The sequence below is a fragment of the Pararge aegeria genome, chromosome 12, assembly GCF_905163445.1.
Source record: "Pararge aegeria chromosome 12, ilParAegt1.1, whole genome shotgun sequence".
In the NCBI taxonomy this organism is placed as follows: domain Eukaryota; kingdom Metazoa; phylum Arthropoda; class Insecta; order Lepidoptera; family Nymphalidae; genus Pararge; species Pararge aegeria.
The window spans coordinates 14,739,075-14,762,565 of NC_053191.1; the positions used below are offsets into that span (position 1 = coordinate 14,739,075).

Sequence of the window (23,491 nt, forward strand, 5' to 3'; positions counted from 1 at the left end):
GACTTGAAATTTCCGTTACAAATTGACTGCAAATAAAGTGTAGCTTAGCTAAATAGCTCTGGGTAAGCAAAGTTGACCCAAGTCAGTAAAAAGGATGGGCGCCCGACTTTGGAAGATTGAAAGAGAATTTGGTAAACATAGGTCACAGCTCGTTTTACTAACAGAGAATTGTAATCGTTAAAGGAAGAATCGAAATAGCATTTTAAGTTGATATGCTGAATAATAACCAAAAAATGAAAAAACTATGACCTACAAAATAAAACATAAACATCAAAATAATTGGTTATCAATCCAAGAAGATTTGAACACTTATTGTAAACAAAAAATATCCTTGAAGATTGCTTAGTATTACTTAGTATATAATGAATTAGTTTTGAACGCAGTTGTAAATATCTGTTTATCATAAACAGGTAACATCGGTCAGTAACATATGTCAGTGTCAAAAATTTATACCATCGCTGTCAATTGTTACTTCGGTTTTCGGCTGTCGCAGAAATGATATCATCAATATCAAATTGTTAAAGCGACCAAATAATACCCTAATTATAATATTTTTAATATGAAATTATGGCCGACCGCCTCCGCCAGATCGCACAAAAGTTTAAAGACAAACTTAACTTCCCACAGATCAAAGTAAGCGGCCGGGAAAAAGTTGATCAGTTGATAACCAAGTACGTACCAGCTACTCGAGTTACAGAAATTGCCGAAAAGTTCAAACATGAAAATATAACTAGTAGGGTCAAAGAAATGGTGTCTAGGTATGAGAAATTTACGGGTATTGAAGAAATTATGGCTATACAGAACACGGTTATTGACGCACAGGTTAGTGTTTTGATTTTTTTTTTCTTCACACAAACTGTTGAACATTATATATGTATGTAGGGTCTTTTCGCCTTTTCGCGTCCGACGCCCAATTCGCGTCCAAATGACGGTACACTGTTTTACAACAGTGAAAAATAACAATACCGACACACCAATCTAAACAAGAGCGCTTCTATTGATGTTCGGACCTATGACAGGTACTCACACACAAACAAAAGATCTATGCGTGCAACTCAAATTTAATGAAAAATAAACTAATCTTGCGTGTGCAACCAACAAGTGCTGACGCGCGAATGTGTTGTAAAAAAAATAGTGAGCAGCTGTACTTTTCACGGTAAGTATTTAAGATGTTTATGTGAAATTCAGAATACTTTGTTATCCCTAGACCTTAATTGTGAACCACATTATAGGAATAACGATGTTTGTGCTTATATTTTTCTACTGACAGCTTTATATAAGGTGGACGCGAACTGGTACATAAAATTTATAAAAAAATCACTTTGCGTCCGCTGTGGACGCAGATTACTCTAACTATGTCTCAGTCAGATGTTTAATTAAATACAATAACATGGGAAAAACAATATAAACTTCCTATCAATTTTAACAACATTAACATGCATAATATGATGGCCGATTTGCGTCCATATTATTAGAAATATAAAAAAAGATAATGAATGTCAAAAATCAGACTTGGATGCACAGTTTTCCTACATTAGAAACCCTATAACATTGTGTGTAACCCATGTTCCATTTTTAGGGTACCTTACCCAAAGGGTAAAAACAGGAACCTAGTACTAAGACTTTGCTGTTTGTCTGTCACCAGGCTGTAGCTCATTAATCGTGATAGTAAGACAGTTGAAATTTTCATGGATGATGTATTTCTATTGCCGCTATAACAATAAATATTAAAAAATAGAATAAAACACGGAATGCGCAAGTCCGATTCGCACTTGGCCAATTTTAAAGGCTTTGTACCGAAATGGTAAAATAGAATCCTATAAAGCCATCAACATGATATTCGAAATAATAGTGAATCTATTAATGGAGTTAGTTGGAGGAGAAAAAAAATATCCTGAAGTGCAATTTATGTTTACTTTTATGATATCAGCAATTATTAAATAAATGTTTTGATTAAAATCACAAGCTTCTCTTTTCATTTCCTATTTCCCTTCCTAATTATTTCTGGTATTGGTCCACAGGCGGACGCAATCTGGATTTTGTGGACGCAAAATGGGAAAATCGCCTGTTTCAGATGCGTTGTCCAAAACTGTGCATTAAACTTGACAAGACTATATAGGGACTACATTACAACCATATTTGATTAAAAACTAGCGCACGGACATTTTTTTTTTTCACGTTCAAACCTAACAACTCCACTAAGTGGACGCAAACAGGCGAAATAACCCTATACACAGTTGTAAATATTTGAATAATAGATGCTCTGCCAAGTTTTATGTCAAATGTACTCTCATGTACCTTAAAAATGTAAATTCTGGCGAATTACATATTACTGTCAATTGCAACATTGTATTCGTTACTGTTATTAAATTGAGTGTTTATTTGTTCGCATCGAAATTTTAGTAATTAAGACATGGAAATTGATTTGATCTTTATACCTACTATATTTTTTAATAACAATGCAATAGGGTAATTGAACGCCTATTATATAGTAATATGACTTGTGCTGGTGTGAACCTTAAAGATTATTATTTTTATCATTTTGCAAATCTGTTTTATAAAACATAAAATAATATTATTTCCTTCTGAAGTTCGGGTGATCATTTACCTAATAATTAAAGACTATTAACACAAAAAGATTTCTAGGCATTTCTTAAGCATTTAAAATAATGTTATTAATACAATAAAAGAATCAATTTGAGTTTTTGTTTATCAGAATAAATAATATGCATTAGAAAATTTATAGAAGTACTGTACTGTTTTTTGTATTTATATTATGTACCAAAATTAAAATCACGATGATGATTCAAGATGCTGGTATGTAAAATTGGATTCCAATGTTTTCTACATAACAAAAATTCAAATAACAATTTTAGGATAACTATGAAAAGGTATCTTTTGTATTTATGATGCAGAGGTTATAGGGCCATTAGCATTTGTAATATTTTATCCACTTGGCAGTATAATATATTTTTCTATTCTAGGAGCGTTTCATGACAGCACAAGACAGGAGGCGAGAGATGGGCAAAGAACTAGCGACTATTGAGGCAAGGCTTAAAGAGTTGCATGCGGAAATGCAGAACACCATGAAAGGGGATGAGAAATACCTACATCTATGTACTGAGGAACATAAGGTATTGAAGTGAACCATTTATTTATAAATTTAAACAATTTTGATGAAGTTAAAGCCAATCAACTCCGCCAATTAAAATTAATTAACTTGATAAATATCCTCATCATCATCGTATGACCCCATTAACGGCCCCCTACAGGGCATAGGTGTCCCACAATGAGAAGGGTTCAGACTGTAGTCAATCACGCTGGCTCAGTGCGAATTTGTGAACTCCACACACCTTTTGAGAAGATTATGGAGAACTCTCAGGCATGCAGGTTTCCTCACAATGTTTTGCTTTGACCATTGAAGCAAGTGATATTTCATTTGATTAAAACGCACATAACTTAGGAAAGTTAGAGCTCACCCCCAAAAGTGAAGTTGAAGTTGTTTAATGTATACAATATCTCAAAAACTTTACCCTTTTGGTAGCTTATCATTCAAGAGCGGGCATTGCGCACACTCTTCTCTGACGCCGAAAGAGAAGAAAGAGAGCTATTTGCTACCATGTCTGCTGCTGTAAAACTTGGCCATGAAAGAGAAAGGGCACATGCAGAACGGAATAAATACTGGTACATTGTCGCTTCGATATTTGGTAAGTAAGAGTGGTTGCTTACAGTAATTAATTGTATTTTATAAAGTAACTTACTTTGATTAATCAATGTAACATTCTTTATTACTTTTATTTACGCGATTTAAAATCTACCTTAATAAATAAAAAGTTTTGTTCTCCTTTAGAAAGTTCTGTCCAACAATACCATAGTAAAAGGTCAAAAAAATTGTTCTAGTAGCTTAAAAAAGAGATCCCCTCGAGTATGTTTTAAATTAATACTTTTTAAATATAATATTTTTAATTTCAATTCGTACTATGGACCATAGATTTAACATATTTGTTGGATAATAATGCGACATCCCACTTCTGATATCGGATAGTAATGCGTCTTGCTATTGAATTAGCGAAGGAACCAACCAACTATAGCGAGTCTTGGCTGGTCTGACGTCCTTCGCTTAATCTTCAAGACCCGTTTAGAAACCCAATTTTTTACAATGTCATAGTGCATCAAACAAAAATCAAATAAATCAATTAAAAGAGACACAAACATCAGAACTCTTTGTAGGAATACAAATTTATTACAACAAAGTGAATTTAAGGTTAAATCTAAGTTTCAGTTTTTAATCAATAAATTAGACTGCAATTATAGTGTGTAAATTTATCATGTATTTATTTATTTATTTATTAGGAAGCCAATGTGTATACAATGTATCTTAATATATGGACACATATAATAAATGTTTTATAATGTTGTATACTCCACTTAATGGCTAACTCTGCATGCATAACAGGCATTAAATAATAATAAATTTGGTTGTAAACAAAGGACACTCTTTGTTTACAACCAAATTTGGTGATATTTAGCCGCTAAACAAAAGAAAACAAAATAGAAAAAAGAAGTCTTTTTAAAACAAGTATATTTATTCTTTTTTCTCACGTGCTTTCTAGGTACACTATTAGGTATTGGCGGCTCTACAATAAACAACCATCTCAAAATGGCAGAATTCAGGGAATTAATGGAGCAGCAAATGGCTCGTAGTGCAAGTGTTTTGTACACTATAGCAGGCGGTGGAACGGCCAGCCGGGCTGACATTGCCGATGCTATGAAGACGGAATTCGCTTATCAGGTTGGTGAAATGTTAGGAGTATCCAAACACAATCGTTCGTGTTTCCAACTCCCAAGCAGAATATTTTGTGTTTTGCATAATGTTCTTAAATTTGAGAATATTAAAAAAACTAAAGTAGTGAGTGACCTAAAGTTAGGCTTACCAAAAAACGTAATTTTTTTACAGAGTCTGCCCTAAGAGGAGGGCACTAAGACCAGCCAAGTTCAAATATTCTTAATTCATTAAAAATTTAACAACAGTGAAAGTCAGTTTCTAGTTAGCAATTTTAGAAAGACGCAAAAACAACATATGTTGACAACAATAATTGTTATTAACTAAAAAAAAAAAAACTCCTAGTTCAAATAGTAAATAAAATTTGGACTACGAGTCTTGAACTATTAGAAGCGCGGGGTCGCAACGACCCCCAATCACAACCCTAGCAAGACTATCCACAAGACCTGGCAAGACTATCCACTTTTGGCACGCGAGCCTCAATGAGACTAGGCAGCTAGAATAAAATACAGTTTGCGAGCGTAAACAACTAAAAATAAATAATTTCGATTAAAGATCCCATTGTGTTCGTTAGAGTTTTTTTTTTTCACTACAAGTTAGTCGTCGACTACAGTCACATCTAAGTGATGATGCTCTCGAAGATATGAACCGGCTAAGTTGTAATATTAATCCCACACCCCTTCGTTTTCTACGTGAAATCGTACCGGAACGCTAAATCGCTACGCGGCACGTCTTTGTCTTTGCATGAAGTTAATTTGCTTTTTGAAGACGGACTGAAATGAATGCTTTTAATTTTTTTATTAGACAGCCGGGCAGCGACCCTGCTTTCTGCGTCCATGGTTGTTTTTGTTCGAATCCCACAACTTTAAAAATGTGTGTGTAATGAACATGAATGTGTTTCAGTCTCTGGGTGTTTATTTGTATACTACGCTACGCTTATTTTGGGGCTAGATGGCGATGTGTGTATTGTCGTAATATATTTATATTTATTTATCTATTTACAGGAGCAACTCGCCAACAACTTAAGTATAATGCAGAATAATATAAATGCTTTGATCAATAAACAATCGTCTTTAATTGGTAAATAAACTACAGAATATTTTATTTTTAGCACACTTATACATTTAAATTTTAATAATTAATTTTAATGTTGTCATTTCAGATCACCTAAACCACCGTGAGCATGTTATAGAAAATCAAATTCGCGATTTGAAGCGATTAATAGCTGTATCATCCCAAAATAGCGCAAAATCCGACGCACAATTAGCAAAAGCGCTGTCCGAAGTGTACCACGAACTAGAGGAAGCAGATAGCGAACGTGACAAAATTCAAATAGTCCAACCCAGTGGCGCTTTGGACGCAAACCAAATTTTAACAGGTCTCGGAATCCTTATGTGTGCAGCTGTTATTTTCGGAAACATCTTCGGACGCATCAGTTGATTAATTATATCCAAGACGTACGAATGTATAAACGTTAATGTTTGTAACTTTATATTGATAATAATTATAAGAATAAGAAAAAGTTATATAAAAGCGTAAAGGAAAATTATTACCTTATTCGAATATACAAAACATAGTGTGAAAAGGATTTCTCCGTCATATTTATTTAACAAGGAATCCTGTTTAAATTTTAGGCAAGTTTTACGTTCTGACTTTTCTAGAATTTTACAGTATCTGTTTAATAGTGTTAGTTCTATTATTATCAGTGCTCTGAATTTTTTATCATTGCTGCCCTCCTCTTTAAGAAAATCTAGTCAAATTACTGATGAACTAAAAAAAGCATGCCGGGTTCCATTAGCTTTCCTAAAAAAAATTTTGTATTGCTCTTGTCTCGAAGCCACTTCTGCAAGATTAATATTATTGGCAACATAAAATAGATTGTCAATATTTTTGATCAAAACTTCAATATGCCCCGCACAGAGGCAATATAATTGATAATATGTAGAATATTGTCAATTCTGTTCTGCAGAAATATCTTAACTAAATGAAATAATAACAAGTCTGAAATAATGCTATCCCCTTAACCTAAAAGGAAAGGACCTGAAAGGAAAGGTCAGTTTAATTTAGTTGTGACTTCTGTGTAAGTACATCAGAATTTACTCTATGTACTATTACTACTATGTACTGAGAAGAATTTAAATTTTGTATTTTTTTTAATTTTCTGTATTTTTCATACCAATAATTTTACCGTCACAACTTGAGTTTGGTACTTAAAAGGGTTAAAAGATCTTCTGGGGTTGTTTTTAAGCGCTATATTCAAATGCTGCTGGTCGGTCTGTTTTGGTAAAATGTATTTTTGTTAAATACGTGTTGTTTTGCATTAAATTATATTTAACATTTGACAGTCTTTATAACTTATTTTACTCCTTCAATACTTGCAAATGTTTTTGTTATTCAAGGTATTAGATTATAATAAACTATCGATTCGATTATAAAATTGGCAATTTGCAGTAAAAGGGAATACGAATGAAAATTTTGCGCACCTGCACGCTAATAAGTTATTTTTCAAGATCAATACAATGATCCCAAACCAGCGAACGAATGAAATATACGCTTCGCCTATAACCAATAACATCTATTGTATGCAAAAAACTGGAATTTTCGAGTTCGTATACATTTTGCTGGGTAATAAATAAATAAATACTACGACAATACAGACATCGCCATTTAGCCCCAAAGTAAGCTTTGCTTGTGCTATGGTTACTAATATACAGATTATATTATACTGTATAAACAGTGTAGTAAACCAGACACTGAAAGACATTCATGTGATGAATCACACAAACATTTTCCAGTTGTGGGACCAATCGAACCCACGATCTTGGATTCAGAAAGCAGAGTCATAGCCCACTGCGCCAGTCTGCCGTCTTACGTGACGCACTAACTAATACTCAGCGAGCTATGCTCGGAGTATCTCTATGTGATCAGGAATGCAAAGATCCGTAGAAGAACAAGTTACCGACAACATCAACAACAAGCTGCGAACACCTATAGTCGTAAAAATTACCTCTACCCTCCATAGTAAAAATGTAATAGGTCCGTTTTGACATTTGTGCAAGACCATAGAATGTAACTTGGAACGAAACTGAAAGAAACAATAAAATAATAATCAATTACATACAGTGTTTTAAAAAATACGTAAATTTTTTTTGGACGTTAAATAATATGAAAGAAAATATCGCGAGTATTCTTTTTGCGCTTACTTTATAGTAGCATGCAATTTATAATTGTTACGTTCCGAAAACAGTTACGTTCTCAGTCTTTTTTTTTTTTTATACTAGAGCTGTAACCATTTTTTTTACTGAATATCGAAATTAAATATTGAGTAGTTATCTTTACTGCAAAGAATGAGCTTGGTTCTCAAAATGGGTTCTAAATAATGAGTCTGAGTTGATCTATCTGACCAAGCGGCACATGACTGAAGCGTCCCTGCGCGCACTGCGCAGTTTTTCGTTCCTCATCTTGTAAAGTTGACTGTGCGGTCGTTTAAGTTTGATATATATTGTTTACTATTACGTTAACTATAGCTCTTCTATTTTGGACATTAATTTAAACAGTGATTTGACTCGATTTTTGTGTTTGTTGTTATATAGTACTAACTCTGTTTCAACATGTTGAAAAGTGGACGTATAATCAACAGCCAGTCACGCGTATTGGTTGTGAAGTTAAAGGAATACTTTGAACGAACGAACACTTTACAGTACATAATCATATCAATCAAGTAATGATACAAACTTGAATTGATTTATCGTGAATATCGAGTCCCGAGTCTTATGGTTCCATTACTAGTTACGTCGCGATGACAAATGTCAAAACGGGCCTATTACATTTTTACGACTATAATAAGTGTTTAAAAGATGTAGAAATATTTTAATCTATGGCTAGAACCCAGAGCAAAAAATCAAGGCAAAAAGACAAATTTGTAACAAGTAACAACTATGGCAGTAACACAGAACAATATTACTCCAAGGAGGGCAGTAACCTGTCACTTAGCTTGTGGTAATTTGTCGATATTCAAAGCAAAAATTCCGAAACACTAATTTGCTGCAAAAATAAGCTTATAATTTTAATTTGAGAATCAACTACGATTTAAAAAAATGCAAGAAGGTAGGTAAACCCTTAGTTTTGCTATCAAATTATTTATTTGGTCGTGATAGTTAATTACGCGTTATTCGTTAGATTTGGAAGTAACGGGGGTGTCGCGCAGTGGCAGAGTCAGGAAGAAGAGCTCAAAGCTTATGGATTTTGAGTCCCCCGACGACATCGAGACCCGGTTTCGACGTCAGACACCAGTGAAGACTTATTCTAATTCTAACGTAAAGAATGAAGAGCCTGTGGAGTATCACGAGCCGCCGAAAGCGGCGGAGGATGCCGCCGGCACTGCGTCGAGTGAATCTGATTTTTATGAAAACAATGCGGATCAGGGTGAAAGGTACGCGGTTCTATCGTTACTTTACTATTAGACTGCCTAGTTAATATTATTGGCAAGATAAAATATAATGTCAATATTTTTTACTAATACTTTAATATGCACGCGGGAAATGTTATTAATTAAATGTAGAATATTGTAATAATATTGATTTGTATGTGAGCCTTAGAGTGGCAAATATTTTGGATGAGGTCATCCTTCAAAGAAAGAAAGATCAAACAATGGTGTATCTATTTTTAACACGCTTTTATTAGCTTTACCTGTATGTATGTTTGTAACCAACCCCTTTGAGCTCGTTTTGACCCACTTTGAATGGTCAGATTTCTTTCAAACTTTGTAGACATATCGAGGGCTGATGACAATACACTAATCTGAGAAGATTATTCCAATTTTCAATATAAAAAATAAGATTTTTTACTAATTACTACAGTGCCTAGACCCAAATATAAAAAACCTATGGCATTACCAACAATGTAAAAAACCTATGGCGTTATCAAAAGATGGCATTCGCGCACCTAACAAATTCCACAGAAAACATTAAGCTACTAGATGGTAGAGGGTGTTAGCTGTTACTTTTTAATGGCCTGTTTTAAATAATAATTAATTACAGTTACTTAGAGTTATCACAGAATTGATAGTAGATTAGATCAAATAACAGTTTACAATAAACCAAACTAAAAAGTAGAAAATAAATAATAGTTTAAATAAAACTAAAAAACACACTTTTTATAGAAAACCGAACTAAAAAATAGAAAATAAATTTTAATAAATTTAAATTAAGAATAGTGTTAAAATTTTCAATAAATATAATTAATAATAGTGTGAATAAAAAAAATACATTTTATTTAAACAAAAGCGGAGGGTGCTTTTTAAGATATTAGCAAAATAATAATCACTCTACTCATATCTGTCAATGAAATATTGTATAACTATGCTTTTTAAATTGATCATTGGCCAATTACTTAGAAAACTAATGTAAATGAAATAAATATGTTGTTCATATTTAAAGAATCTTATTTCTTTTATAATAAAAACATTCTTTAGCAATGAAAAGATTGTATTTATTTATCGTAACTTTAATTATTTGTTTATTACTTTTAAGTATGGAGTCTGACAGCTCAGCGTCTGATGAGGGCTCCGCACGCACACCGGCTAACTCTCTGTACATGATGGAGAAAAGCAAGAAGAAACTTGTCATTAAAGACGGCAGGGTGATTGGAAGAGCTAAAGCTCAGAGGAAGGATAAAGGTAATGCACAAGGCTGTAGACTAAGTTTGCATTTTCATTGGTTAATATCTATGATGATTGTAGAAGTTTACCCAATGTATAATTTATATATATATAGCCTATTATTTATTATTTATTATATTTTATTATTAAAAGCACTATGGTCGTAAAAAAGTAATAGGCCCGTTTTGACATTTGTCATCGCGACGTAACTAGTTATGGAACCATCCGACTCTGTACTCGATATTCACGATAAATCAATTCAAGTTTGTATCAGTACTTGATTGATATGATTATGTATTGTAAAGTGTTCGTTCGTTCAAAGTATTCCTTTAACTTCACAACCAATTCGCGTGACTGGCTGTTGATTATACGTCCACTTTTCAACATGTTGAAACAGAGTTCGTACTATATAACAACAAACACAAAAATCGAGTCAAATCACTATGTTTAAATTAATGTCCAAAATAGAAGAGCCATAGTTAACGTAATAGTAAACAATATATATCAAACTTAAACGAGCGCACAGTCAACTTTACAAGATGAGGAACGAAAAACTGCGCAGTGCGCGCGGGGGCTTCAGTCATGTGCCGCTTGGTCAGATACATCAACTCAGACTCATTATTTAGAACCCAGTGTCGTCAATTCAAAATTTTATTCTTTGCAGTAAAGATTACTACACAATATTTAATTTCGATATTCAGTATTCTTTGCAGTAAAGATTACTACACAATATTTAATTTCGATATTCAGTAAAAACAATGGTTACAACTCTAGTATAAAAAAAAAAAAAGACAGCGTAACTGTTTTCGAAACGTTTCGCAACAATTATAAATTGCATGCTATTATAAAGTAAGCGCAAAAAGAATACTCGCGATATATTCTTCCATATTGTTTATGGTCCCAAAAAAATTTACGTAGTTTGTAAAGTTGTAGTTTCTTTCCGTTTCGTTCCAAGTTACATTTTATGGTCTTGCACAAATGTCAAAACGGGCCTATTAAATTTTTACGACTATAGCAACATGCATATTACATGTTTTTAAATATAGCGCACGCACAAAAACTTGAACTGATATGCACGTCAATTACAAGTGCACATAGCATTGACAAAGCGTCATGTAAACTTAATTTAACAAAAAAACTCGACTCACCGATAAGTGTTTAGTGAGTTTTTTTCCTAAAATTATTATGGTGTAATCATAAATTGTTACAAATTTAACTGTACACCACAGTGCTGCCGACAATAGATAGTCTAAGTAAAGATATAGTCTAAGGAAATAAATTAACAATAGTCACACCTAACTTCTCACTACATCAATCAAGATATTCCATATTTGTGAGAATTCCCTCATTGGTATAGTTTTAGATTTGGTAGAAGGTAGGTAGGTACTTAAATAAATATATACTTTAATTTGTTACAACCTACAAACAAAATCATTTATATTACAATGTTACCGCTATAACGAGTCAAATGTAAGTCAATTCCTCATAATGGTTGCCTGGAAGATTATGTTAAATTATGGAAGCCTAGGTTACTTGAATTGAAATTACTTGCACCTTTGTTCTTTTTTATATATTTCTGTTCTGTTTGTGTTAAAGTGTAATAGTGTTTTTGATTGATTGAACACACAATCTTATTTAAAAGTATATATTGAAGGTTTATTAATAACAAGCTTCTGCCTGCGACTTCGTCTGCGTGGACTTCAGAAATGGCATGTCCTTTTCATATGTGACAATGCATACATAGGTGACAATGAATACCAAATTTCAAATCTGTCTGCCCGTTGCTTAGATTGTAAACAATTTTCAATTTTCTCTCAGGAACTACTTAAGGAATCGGGATAAAAGGTAGCCTATGTTCTTTTCCATGTCAAACGCTACATGCATAGCAATTTTCATCCATATCCGTTTAGCCGTTTTGGCGTGATTGAGTAACAAACATCCACTCTTCCACATTTACAATATTAGTTGGATATATATATATATATATATCTAAAGATATCTATTTATTTACAAAATCTTCAGTAGTTTAAAATTAATGTGATAAGTATTATCCTTCCATGATAAACAAGACCGCTTTCCAGCCGTGGGACATTAATAAAGCTCATGATGGTGAAATGGTTCTCTTGATTCTGTTCTTGTTGTAGGCAAAACTCGTATAACCGCATACATGATGTGGGCAAAAGAAGCGCGCAATGACTTACTGCGGAAACATCCTGACATGGACTTTTCCGCTATATCCAAGAGGCTCGGCGAAATGTGGGCTAATGTAAGCTTAACACAACTTGTTACAAAGTTCCTAATTATATTTATTTATATCACGTGAACTGACCGATGATTATTGCGGCAGCTAGATAATTCGGACTATTTTACTCAGACATCCAAACAAATATACAAACATTGAAATCTAAGTGCTTAAATTTAAGAAACAAGTAGTATAAGAGACTTGTTTTTACACAAACTTTGGTCGAGCAAAGTCGTAAAATTGTATGCTCTATTGATTGCCTGAAGGTACAAATAATATAAGTAAATTGCTATAACTTTAATGACTGCAGTATGAATGAATAATTTCAAGGATGATACGGGCGCATCAGCGAAAGCTGTTACGTCTATCATAATTAATCATCGCAGCGAGAAGGGTAGTTGTAAGTTAGACCGTAGTCCACCACGCTGGCACAGTGCAGATTGGTGGACTTCACACGTCTTTGAGAACATTACGGAGAACTCTCAGGCATGCAGCTTTCCTCACTATGTTTTTTTTCCTTCGCCATTGAAGCGAGTGTAATTTGAATTACTTAAAACGCACATAACTTAGAAAAGTTAGAGGTGCTGGGATTCGAACTCACACCCCCCGAAAGTCAAGCAGAAGTCCAAACCGCTGGGCGATCACCGCTGAAGCTAAATAATCATAATAACTTATCATTTTACTAGCTGTTGCCCGCGACTTCGTCTGCGTTTGATTTTGTTTTTTGATGTGGCATTAAATTTAGTTGTAGATCTAAAATAATTTAAAGTATTCAGTATCGCTAAGCCTTAAATTAGGGGTTTGCTGCTGTCCTCTGAGGAGTTCTGTCCTCTATCTCCAAACACGTTTTGGGCAAAACTAAACACATTATAACTTCTATAGTACAAAAATAATTATTTAAATCGGTTATAATTTGTCGGAGTTATGGTGTAAAATCGTCAAACACTCATCCCCTCTCCCAAAGAAACCGAGCTTAATGTCGGGGTAAAAAGGAATCCCGTATTACTTCTAACACTTCCAAGAATATGTGTACAAAGTTTCATGAGGATCGGTAAAGTTGTTTTTGCGTGTAAGCGTAACAAACAAACTTACATTGACATTTATAATATTAGTGAGGATAACAGAAATTTTAATTCTTAGGTTAACTACAATGAGCGTTACTTGTGGAAGCGCAAGGCGAAACGTTTTGCCATTCAAAAGGAGCAGAGCAATCAACCTACGGTGAACAAGATTATATCTAACCCAAGTGAGTCGATTTCTTTAAGTAACTTTTTGAAGTTATACTTCTTTTGGCGCGATGGAGAAAAATTACGAGGGAGAATTTTTACGATGCGCGCGCACACCGACACCTGAATTCTACATCGTAAAGTTAGTTAGTTCTGGGTGGCACGAAAATCGATAACTATGTTCAAGTTGTATATTCTACTATTTTTATATTTGGAACACGTGTTTCGTAACAGTACATGCAGTGTGAATAAATAAATATTATTACGTTAGTAAAACCTTTTTTATTCAAATGAAACCTTTTTGATTGATTTTAATATTTATCGTAAATCACTACTGCATTTTAGTTATTTTTTTTTACATACGCCAAAGAAGTATAACTTCTAATTTTGCTTATACATCATCATCATTATCATATCAACCCATTAATCTACTACAGAGCACAGGTCTCCAAAAATGAGAAACGCTTAGGCCTAGGTCCACCACGCTAGCCCAGTGCGGATTGGTGGGTCGACACACCGTTGAGAACATTATGGAGAACACACATGCAGGTTTCCTCACGATGTTTTCCTTCACCGTTGAATAGAGTGATATTTTAATTGAAGCCGAAATCCTAACCACTGCGCTATCACCGCTTCTTTTGTTGCTATTTGTCTTTTTGCCGCTTTTTTCTTATTTTCGGTGACAAAACAACATAAAGATTTCAATATTAAGGAAAAGAACGTCTAGATTCTGTATGTCATTGTGGCTAGTTAAATTGTACTCTAAATAAGTTATGGTATTTAAAATCACATATTTCTGTTAACTGTGTGGACTTAGACTTTTGTGTTAAATGATCTTGAAATAACTGAAATCATTAATAACCTATATAGTTCACAGTTCTTCACAGTTAACCTACATAGTTTGACGAACTCCCTGACGGAACGGTGAGAGCTGTGAATTTAAGCAATTCGAAAATTAAATTATAATATTAATTATTATGTAATTATAATATTAATTATTATATAATTATAATATTAATTCGATTTAAAAAAATAAATTTAGTTGATACTGGCTTTTGTGCAGGCTATGCTATTTGACTCCCCGGTTCTTGCACTATCTTTATATTTTGACGGCCGTTTGGCGCAGTTGACAGCGACCCTGCTTTCTGAATCCAAGGCCGTGGGTTCGATTCCCTCAACTGGAAAATGTGTACACAACTAGGTATAATTTTTATTGCCACACCAACCCGTTCCTTGTAAGAACTACTTTCGTCAAAGGTTTTCTGGGAGAGATCGCTTTAGCGATAAGACCGCCTTTGCACACCTAAACTAGTTTTTTTTATTTTTTAATGTGTTTCTCCCTATTTTTTTTTGTGTGTGCAATAAAGAATTTAATATTAATAATAGTAATAATGTTTCTGTTATAAACATGAGTTTTTTTTCAGTGTATGGATGTTTACCTGTATATTATAAGTATTTATGTATATAATTCATAAAAATATTCATCAGTCATCTTAGTAACCCATAACCCAAGTTGCGCTTACTTTGAGGCTAGATGGCGATGTGTGTAATGTCATAGTATATTATATTTTACAAGCGGACCCGCACGACTTCGTCCGCGAATGAGTCTACTTAAAAAAATAGTCGTATGTCCAATATAACTGAATCCTAGATCGATTTATCGCCCCCGAAACCCCCTGCATACTAAATTTCATGAAAATTGTTGGGGCCGATTCCGAGATTCCAATTATATATATCTTTATATATATATTTCTTGTGTGCGTGTGTATGTTACTGAACTCCTCCTAAACGGCCGGACCGATTTCAATGAATTTTTCGGTATGCGTTTGGGTGGCACCCTGGATGGTTTAGATTCACAAATCAGTCCGACAGATGGCGCTGGGGTCCGCTAGTATATATATATATAGATATATACAAAAATTGCTCGTTTAAAGATATAAGATTATATATCAATAAACACTTCGATTGACAAAAAATAAAATAAAACGTATCTAAAAGAAAATAAAATAAATGTAAACATTATTCGTCATAAAGGTATTCGCCCTATGCACCCGGGCCCTGGTCGCCCGCCCGCAAACCGCGCCCCGCCCAAGCCGGCGCCCGTCGCCCTCGCTCAGCCACAACAGGCGCTCGTTGTAAGTATCTATTTTTGTTGCATGCTTAATTGTCGGACCAAGCAGATGGTCCATCGGATGGTAAATGGAAAACTATCACCTATTATTAGCACAGGGATCTATATTAGGACCATTTCTGTTCCTTACTTACATTAATGACCTACTTACCTTGCCGAGGACAAACACGGGATGTTTCTGTTTGCTGCTGATACATCACTAACTTTTAAAATAAATCGACGTGAATTAAACTTTTGACGACGTAAACAACTCTCTCGCTAAAATGGTGCAGTGGTTTGAAGCAAATAATTTGGTTCTTAACTGGCATAGTAATAATTGCCATAGTTTTTACTAAAAGGACAGCCCTAATATCCCATGCAAAAGTAAAATCAAATGACTCCTGTCACTTTATTAGGTAAGTGTCGCGTACCGTAGGTACTATGCACGTGTCGGTCTTTTATATTCAATAGGGTTGTCATAAGTAAAGTTTTGAATTACTTTGTATGAAAATATAAATGTTCTTCTTTTGATTTCATATTTTTCCAGGGTGATTCCTTATGAAATATACTTATTCAGCCTTCAACAGTATTCCGTTTCACGTAGAATATTAATGATTAGGTACTTAAAAAAAAAAGACAATCGGTTTTCTTTATAACGTGATATAGCGAGAATTCCGTTTTGTCAAAGCCCGCGTCCGTCGCCAACCCTGCTGCCAACACCGGCGCAGGCATGTACCGTGTGAACGGCTGCGGCGCCGTCGAGGTGGCAGCACACTTGCGACTATTGGGCGAGAGTTTGGCCATCATCGGCGAACGCCTGAAAGAGCATGAGGTAAGAACAACATAATTCTTGTCTCGACTTGCATCGAATTCAGGGTCTCTTGGACAAAGTGTTTAAATGGGATGCAAAAAAACATTGTACAGTTTAAGTTTAGTGTTTGCCCGCTAAAAAAACCGCGTTCACCGTAGCACCTCAGTAACAGAACACTCCCCTCACTATTTCCAATAGCATTGGGATCCTCGGTGTCAACATCTCGAACGAAGTCTAATCCCGCGCTCACTTGGAAGGTTTTTTTTTTGTAATTATTTATTAAACTACAAGTTAGCCCTAGACTGCAATCTCACCTGGTGGTAGGGGATGATGGTAGCGGGCCTACCTGTTAGGCATTATCATAGGCATACCCCCAATCGGTTTCTACGCGACATCGCTCCGAAACACTGAATCGCTTAGCGGCACGTCTTCGTCGGTAGGGTGTTAATTAGCCACGGTCAAAGCCTCTCACCAGACAAAACAAAAGGTTAAGCTGAACTAGCTTCCAAAAAGCTTGGTGTGCTCAACAGAGCAAATCGTTACTTTGCGACAAAGCTTAGAGTCCAGCTCTATAACTCCACTCCTCCCATTTGATCGGATACAAAAGCGGGCTGTTCGACCTGGTGATAACCCCAAATTGACTTGCAGTTTGGAGTCCCTGCGGCACCAAAGTGATGTTAACTCCCTTTGTGTGTTCCAGCGATACTTTAATGGAGAGTGTTCTGAAGGGGACCCGGATAAAAACCTTGTTCTCATACTTTCCAGGCGATTATAAACTACATTTTCTTTATTATAGAGTTAGCTTTTATTTGAAAAATTTATGACCATAGATAAATATAATAACTATTCCATTCATACCAGCATTAAAATGACAAGTGTCGGAAAAAAAAAAATAATAATAAAAAATATAATTTAGTTCAATCAGTGTCATTGCGCCATACTGCGCAAAGGTATAAAGTGAAAAAGAGGAACCGATTTTTGGATTTTATTGCGGTAAGTACAGTGTTTTGTGTAATATTATCACAAACTAGTTTAGTTTTTGTTCATAAAGCAACAAGAAAGCTATTTTTGAAGTTATACTTCTTTTGGCGCGTTAGGGATAAATGATGAGAGTATTTTTTTTACGATGCGAGAGCACACCGTCACAAAAAACCGACACCCTGAAGTTAGCTATAAGGTTTGACAGTGTACACTTTCAGTTGTCAAAGTCTGCGGCCTCATTTCGGTGATTCAATTGTTCATAAATCTCAAATTTTAATCTTGGTTGTCCGATAATGAGTCTAATAGTATTCCAAATTTAATTATGTTTATTATGTCCATTTCCTTAATTATATAGCAATATTTCTTTTTAAATATTTAAATAAACTTTATTTAACTAACCGATATTGCGTTAAATAAAACTTTCTATGTATTAAATACCTTTTTTATACAAACGTAGAATAAGGCGAAAGATGAAATTTTTGAAAAGATTTTAAATTTTATCTCGTTACGCTAACGGAGTATAACTTCTAACATCAGTACACACAAGCTTTTTTTTCCATTGGATTTTTGAACATCCTTGTATTTTTATCGCTATCAAGCTCAATGTTTCAGCCATTAAACCGGCACGATGTTTTAGCCATTTTGATGTGCAAATTGAGTGAAATATGAATGAAATGTTCAGCAAATATCTATTTACAATAGTTACATTTTGTATATAATAACGCATCAAAAGTGCCATCTATGTGCCTATTTGAATAAAGATATATTTGACTTTGACTTTGACTTATTGGTCCAAATCATAGTATAATTCTGTAAATAAAACAAAGTAATTATCCAAAAACAGTAACGTAGAAACCGTTATAAAGTCACGAAAAAAATGCCGTATTTGAATTTCAAATTAAATTACGCGAAACTCAGCTTTATGTCTAGATAATTAGGGCTTACATTAGGATAACAGTCTGTGTCTTTGGGGCGTGAACTTCTTTCCGGGGCTGTACACAGTAGTGCTGGGCATCGATTTATGTATCAGTTGTCGATATATCTCATAATCGTATTCTGAACTATTATAATTTTAATTTTTCGTATTATAGTTGTTTACGAATAATTCGATAGTATATAACTGAATGACCTTTGTGGATTATTGGATAAGAGTAGATGTTGTACGGTTTGGATATTTCTAAACAGTCTTTTCTATTTATATTTTTTACGACCCCCTTGGCGCAGTAGTGAGGACTGTGATAATTGGAGGACCCGTGTTTGATTTCGGGCGGGGGAAATTCGGGAATTTATAACTTCAAATTTTCTGTTGTCTGGTCTGGTGGGAGATTTACCACACACTGACAAAGAGATTAGAAGACAAAATAGAAACCGATTGGGGTTCTATACCTACACCAAACAGGTTAGCCTATCTGAGACTGCATCAAAAAACGGTACTTTCTTTTGGCAAATTATATTATTATTGTATCATTTATTTTAGACGGAGAGTAATGTATGGGAAGTTGGGCAAGGAGGATGTCCCTCCAAATTTTTCGGCGGAACTAGAATTCAGCGATGACGAGGACTTCGATGAGGCCGAGGAATATTTTCTAGTCTGAACTGATGAAGAAGAAGAAGAAGAGGTACTGATTCGATATTTGATACTGATGATGATATTTTTTTTTCTTATTTTTTTTTTCAATTTTTTATTTATTAATTTCATTTTTGTAGATGGAGCCCATTATGAGGGATGTTTGTACGCCAACACCTCCACCATATTTCCCCATAACCAGACCTGCGACCCCGGAATCGTAAGTCATTTTTTTTTAAAATATAATTTAGTCAAAAAGTGGAGGGCATTCATATTTACAACGGTACATTTCTTTCAACAGATCAAGGGTCTATCAGTCGCCACCGAATCGGCCGAGATCACGATCGCGATCACGCGACGCTACCGTAAGATTAAATACATTTAACCTCATCAAGAATCTAAGAATAAATAGATGCGATGAACAACGATGTGTTTGTTTCAGACTCGGCGTCGTGCTGGCCATTTACGACGAAAACGGTGCGCCGATTGATAGTACTTTTGCCCTGGACTCACATGCCCAATATGAGAGTGTTGAGCGTGAGAGAAGTGTAGAAAAGGGAAGGAAGTTAGTCGTGGAAGGAGTTTGAGAGGTAGAGTGTGGGGTGGACGAGGAGAGTGTGTGAGCAACCGTGGGCAGGGTCTAGGTCGCGGGAGACAGGGTTGAGGTCGCGGGGGGCAACGTCGTCTTCAGGGGTGCTTCCAGGGATGACAGACGACGATGTCCCCCCCGAGCTTCTTCAAATGGTGAGGGATGTTATAAGGAGGCGACACGCGAGAATGGAGGGAATAGACACAAGGAGTAGAGTAAGAGCCCGAGTAGAAGAATTGAATGAAGAGCAAAATAGCGTGAGTGATGATGATGATGTATTCGAGGACGCCTTTGATGGAAGGGGTGATTCGCTCTTGGAAGGTGTGGATCTCCATTTCGAATGGTCACCAATGCAGACCTTTCGAAGTGTCGAAGAGTCTTTTGTGCCTGAGCATACTGGCTCTGTAGAATCTCACCTTAATCCTTACAATGCTTTTCGTTCTTTTTGGGACGATAGCATCTTACAGGTTATAGTAGATGATACGAATCGGAATGCTAGCCGAATTCAGTCGGCCACCTTCCAAGCAGGCTGGCATCCGACAAATATCCATGAGCTGTTGTGCCTTTTTGCGTTTTGGATGATGACCGGTGTTATCCGAATGCCAACAATTCGTAGATACTTTTCAAGTAACTCATTGTTGAGGACGGAAGCGTTTTCCCGAATCACCACGCCAAAGAGATACGACAGTTTAAACAGGGCTCTCCATTTTGTGGATACAAGTCCTGAATTGTCGGACCCAACCAACAGTGGCGTCGCAATCTCGGATCCAATGTATAGTTTGAGGCCAATAATTGATCACCTTTATAATAAATTTCAATCTTATTACGTCCTGTCGAAAGACATATGTATTGACGAAAGCTTAACTCTTTGGATAGCCAGGCTAAAGTTCAAACAGTACATTCGTTCGAAGGCTGCTAAGTTTGGGATCAAAACTTTCGAGCTCTGCGAGAGCTCGACTGTGTATCTCTGGTCTTTCTTGGTGTATACAGGAAAACTGGATGCAGTCCAAGGTGGAATCACGAAAAGTACCGCAATAGTTCTTAAGTTGATCCGTCCCTTACTCAATAAAGGATATCGATTGTTTATGGACAATTGGTTCAACAGTCCGTTGCTCGCTCGCATTTGTAAACGTAACGGTACTGACTGCGTTGGTACCTTACTCTCGTCTCGTGTAGACGTTCCCAGATTGGTTACACATGCTCCGCTCAAGCAAGGACAGTTAGTCGCGAGGCACTCAGGTGACGTCTATGTCTTGTCTTGGCTTGACAAAAAGCGCGTCAATATGATCTTGACATGTCATGGATCTGTGCCGACATGTCTGGCTCTTGTCAGCCAACTCGTCCCGAGCAATTCAAGCCACAGTCGGTCCTTGACTATAATCGCGGCATGGGCGGCGTTGATCTGAAAGATCAAATGCTCGAGCCGTATTTACTTGAGCGGAAACGGGTGTTCCAGGTGGTATCTCAAGCTTTTGAAGCGGCTGCTTAATTGCTCAATTCACAATTCTCGTGTCCTGTTGGAGTCTTCCCTGAAGACGCGGCAGTACAATCTCACATTCCGTCTAGATTTAGTGCATGCTATTTTAACGAAACACCATTCGCTCATACCACTAGGCCGGAAAGCACAATCATCTGTTACTAGATCAGCGCATTTTCATCACATAGTTCAAAATACACATTGGCCCGTTCGCCTTCCCCAAACAGACAACGACCGGGCAGCAAATAGACAAAGCCGACAGAAATGCGTCGTTTGTCTGCGTGAGGGGCGGAAGCTTCAAAGGACTTACTATAAGTGCGAGGATTGCGGTGTGCCACTGTGTATTGAGAACCGCTTCAAATCATAGCATACATCACAAGCTTAATGATTCATCATGCTTTTTCATCATGCTTTTATTTTTACTTCTGACAATTGCCCGTTCGTTGTCGATGGATTACAAGAAGAATAATGGGTGTAGTATGAATGTTATATTTCGAATCGAGTGAGTGTGTGTGTGTGTGTGTATATAAATATCTCGTCGTATGGCAATGGTTGGCAAACTGTGCGGCTCCTTGACTCTTTGGCTGCGGCTCTTTCACTAAATGTTTAATGCAGGCAACAAAAGCATAAGTATAATTTAATTGTGTTTCGTTAAAATATAAAACCAGCTCAAATCTAATTTTACTCCTAATTATTTCCATAAAAACGTATCTACTAAAGCAAAGCTTAAATAAAAAAAAATGCTTTCTAACTAAACTACGATTTTGTATTTCTTATGATATTTGGCTCTGTTTGATGATAAGGTTGCCGACCATTGCAACCTAGCTAACCTAATTTTTTCTTGTATAGCTGCGCTATAATTTTGTGATTTTATTTGTTTTGTTAATTTAATTTTTTCTTGTATTGTGTTTTATATTATTTTGATTTTATTTTCTTTTCTTTTATAGTATTAAATAAAATATAATATTTTTATACTGCACGAAACAATGTTTTTTATTACTCCTATCACTTAAAAAAACAAAAAAAGTATCCTATGTTACTTCTAATACTGATTACTATATTAGCGAACATTTATTTTTATTTTTTATTCCACTACATGTTAGACCTTGATGATGCAGTCTAGGATGGTAGCGGGCTAACCTGTTAGGGAGTATGGTAGTGATACCACTAATAGGTTTCTACGCGACATCGCACCGGAACACTAAAACGCTTAGCGGCACGTCTTTGTCGGTAGGGTGGTATCCAACTACGGCTGAAGAATTCTGAAATTATAAATTCTCAAATTGCTCCTGCCGGGGATCGAACCCGGGACCTCCTACTTGAATTCACAGCGATCATCGCTGCGCCAGGGAGGTAAAAAAAAATCACAGGCATAAAGTCTTTCTCAAACATAAATCTACACTTCAATGATGTCGGTTATAAATAAAAAGCGTCCTCTTCCAGGGTCAGATCGCCGTGTCGGGCTCAGTGTCCGTGCTGCTAGACACGCTGCTATGTTCGCTGGTACCGCTCATCTCCGTGGCACGCGCCATTCCCGCCATCGCTCCACCGCAGCGCTTACTGCAGGACACACTTCACAACATCGCGTACATCATGCCCGGACTGTGAGCGCCTTTACATAAACGCGGCGTAACGACGGAATAGTTTTTTTTAATAATAAATAATAATTCCGGTACATTCTGTGATTTCTTTTGTCCATCTCGTTCTCTCATGAAGTGTCCACCTAACTATTGTAAGGTTAAAATTCATTCTGAATTGATTTTATCGATTTATTTTGAGTTAGAGCATGTTTTTTTTGCAATACAAATTTGTCGCGCTCTGGCATTTGTAATGTGTCAGTTGAAATGTGACAAAACACTGAATATTCCGACGTTATGCAAATCACATTTAATAAAAGGGTAGGCGATAAAACACAGGGGTATAAGAAAGGGGCTACATATCTTGTGATGGGGTCCGCTTTGGCGGATGCAATTTCATACTTTAGGATATTTGTACTCTACCCATCCTCACCCTTTGGAGCTATTTGCTTTAAATACTTACTCTTAA

The 23,491-nt window shown here is 35.7% G+C and overlaps 3 protein-coding genes across 4 annotated transcripts; all 3 read left to right on the forward strand.

Annotated features, from left to right (window-relative positions):
- Positions 1 to 454: 454 nt before the first annotated feature.
- LOC120628312 (mitochondrial potassium channel-like) lies at positions 455 to 7,123 on the forward strand. The gene is made up of 6 exons (XM_039896622.1): positions 455 to 822; positions 2,985 to 3,134; positions 3,545 to 3,707; positions 4,614 to 4,792; positions 5,788 to 5,863; positions 5,946 to 7,123. Exons 1-6 carry the CDS (start codon positions 568 to 570, stop codon positions 6,221 to 6,223), a joined length of 1,101 nt encoding a protein of 366 aa, XP_039752556.1. The 5' UTR covers positions 455 to 567; the 3' UTR covers positions 6,224 to 7,123.
- A 1,757-nt stretch (positions 7,124 to 8,880) lies between these two features.
- LOC120628137 (HMG box-containing protein 4) lies at positions 8,881 to 23,122 on the forward strand. The gene is made up of 8 exons (XM_039896364.1): positions 8,881 to 8,890; positions 8,963 to 9,215; positions 10,315 to 10,460; positions 12,587 to 12,708; positions 13,825 to 13,930; positions 15,945 to 16,045; positions 16,709 to 16,852; positions 22,889 to 23,122. The coding sequence occupies exons 1-8, from the start codon at positions 8,881 to 8,883 to the stop codon at positions 23,051 to 23,053; spliced, it is 1,047 nt and encodes a 348-aa protein (XP_039752298.1). The 3' UTR covers positions 23,054 to 23,122.
- On the forward strand, positions 19,263 to 22,293 carry LOC120628136 (piggyBac transposable element-derived protein 4-like). Of its 2 annotated transcripts, XM_039896363.1 has the most exons (5): positions 19,263 to 19,431; positions 19,520 to 19,599; positions 19,681 to 19,744; positions 19,822 to 21,417; positions 21,449 to 22,293. In XM_039896363.1, exon 4 carries the CDS (start codon positions 20,085 to 20,087, stop codon positions 21,372 to 21,374), a length of 1,290 nt encoding a protein of 429 aa, XP_039752297.1. In that variant the 5' UTR covers positions 19,263 to 19,431; positions 19,520 to 19,599; positions 19,681 to 19,744; positions 19,822 to 20,084; the 3' UTR covers positions 21,375 to 21,417; positions 21,449 to 22,293. The 2 variants fall into 2 exon arrangements, with proteins under 2 accessions (XP_039752297.1, XP_039752296.1); XM_039896362.1 differs by having other exon boundaries at positions 19,822 to 22,293.
- Positions 23,123 to 23,491: the final 369 nt, after the last annotated feature.

What these genes read in the sequence shown, in the direction of transcription:
- LOC120628312 (XM_039896622.1), top strand. Translation starts at nt 568, where the DNA reads ATGGCCGACCGCCTCCGCCAGATCGCACAAAAGTTTAAAGACAAACTT. An exon ending in ACACGGTTATTGACGCACAG is followed by an intron (nt 823 to 2,984) that starts GTTAGTGTTTTG and finishes TTTCTATTCTAG; the next exon opens with GAGCGTTTCATGACAGCACA. An exon ending in CATTGTCGCTTCGATATTTG is followed by an intron (nt 3,708 to 4,613) that starts GTAAGTAAGAGT and finishes CGTGCTTTCTAG; the next exon opens with GTACACTATTAGGTATTGGC.
- LOC120628137 (XM_039896364.1), top strand. An exon ending in AGCTCAGAGGAAGGATAAAG is followed by an intron (nt 10,461 to 12,586) that starts GTAATGCACAAG and finishes TTCTTGTTGTAG; the next exon opens with GCAAAACTCGTATAACCGCA. An exon ending in AACGCCTGAAAGAGCATGAG is followed by an intron (nt 16,853 to 22,888) that starts GTAAGAACAACA and finishes GTCCTCTTCCAG; the next exon opens with GGTCAGATCGCCGTGTCGGG.
- LOC120628136 (XM_039896362.1), top strand. Translation starts at nt 20,085, where the DNA reads ATGACAGACGACGATGTCCCCCCCGAGCTTCTTCAAATGGTGAGGGAT.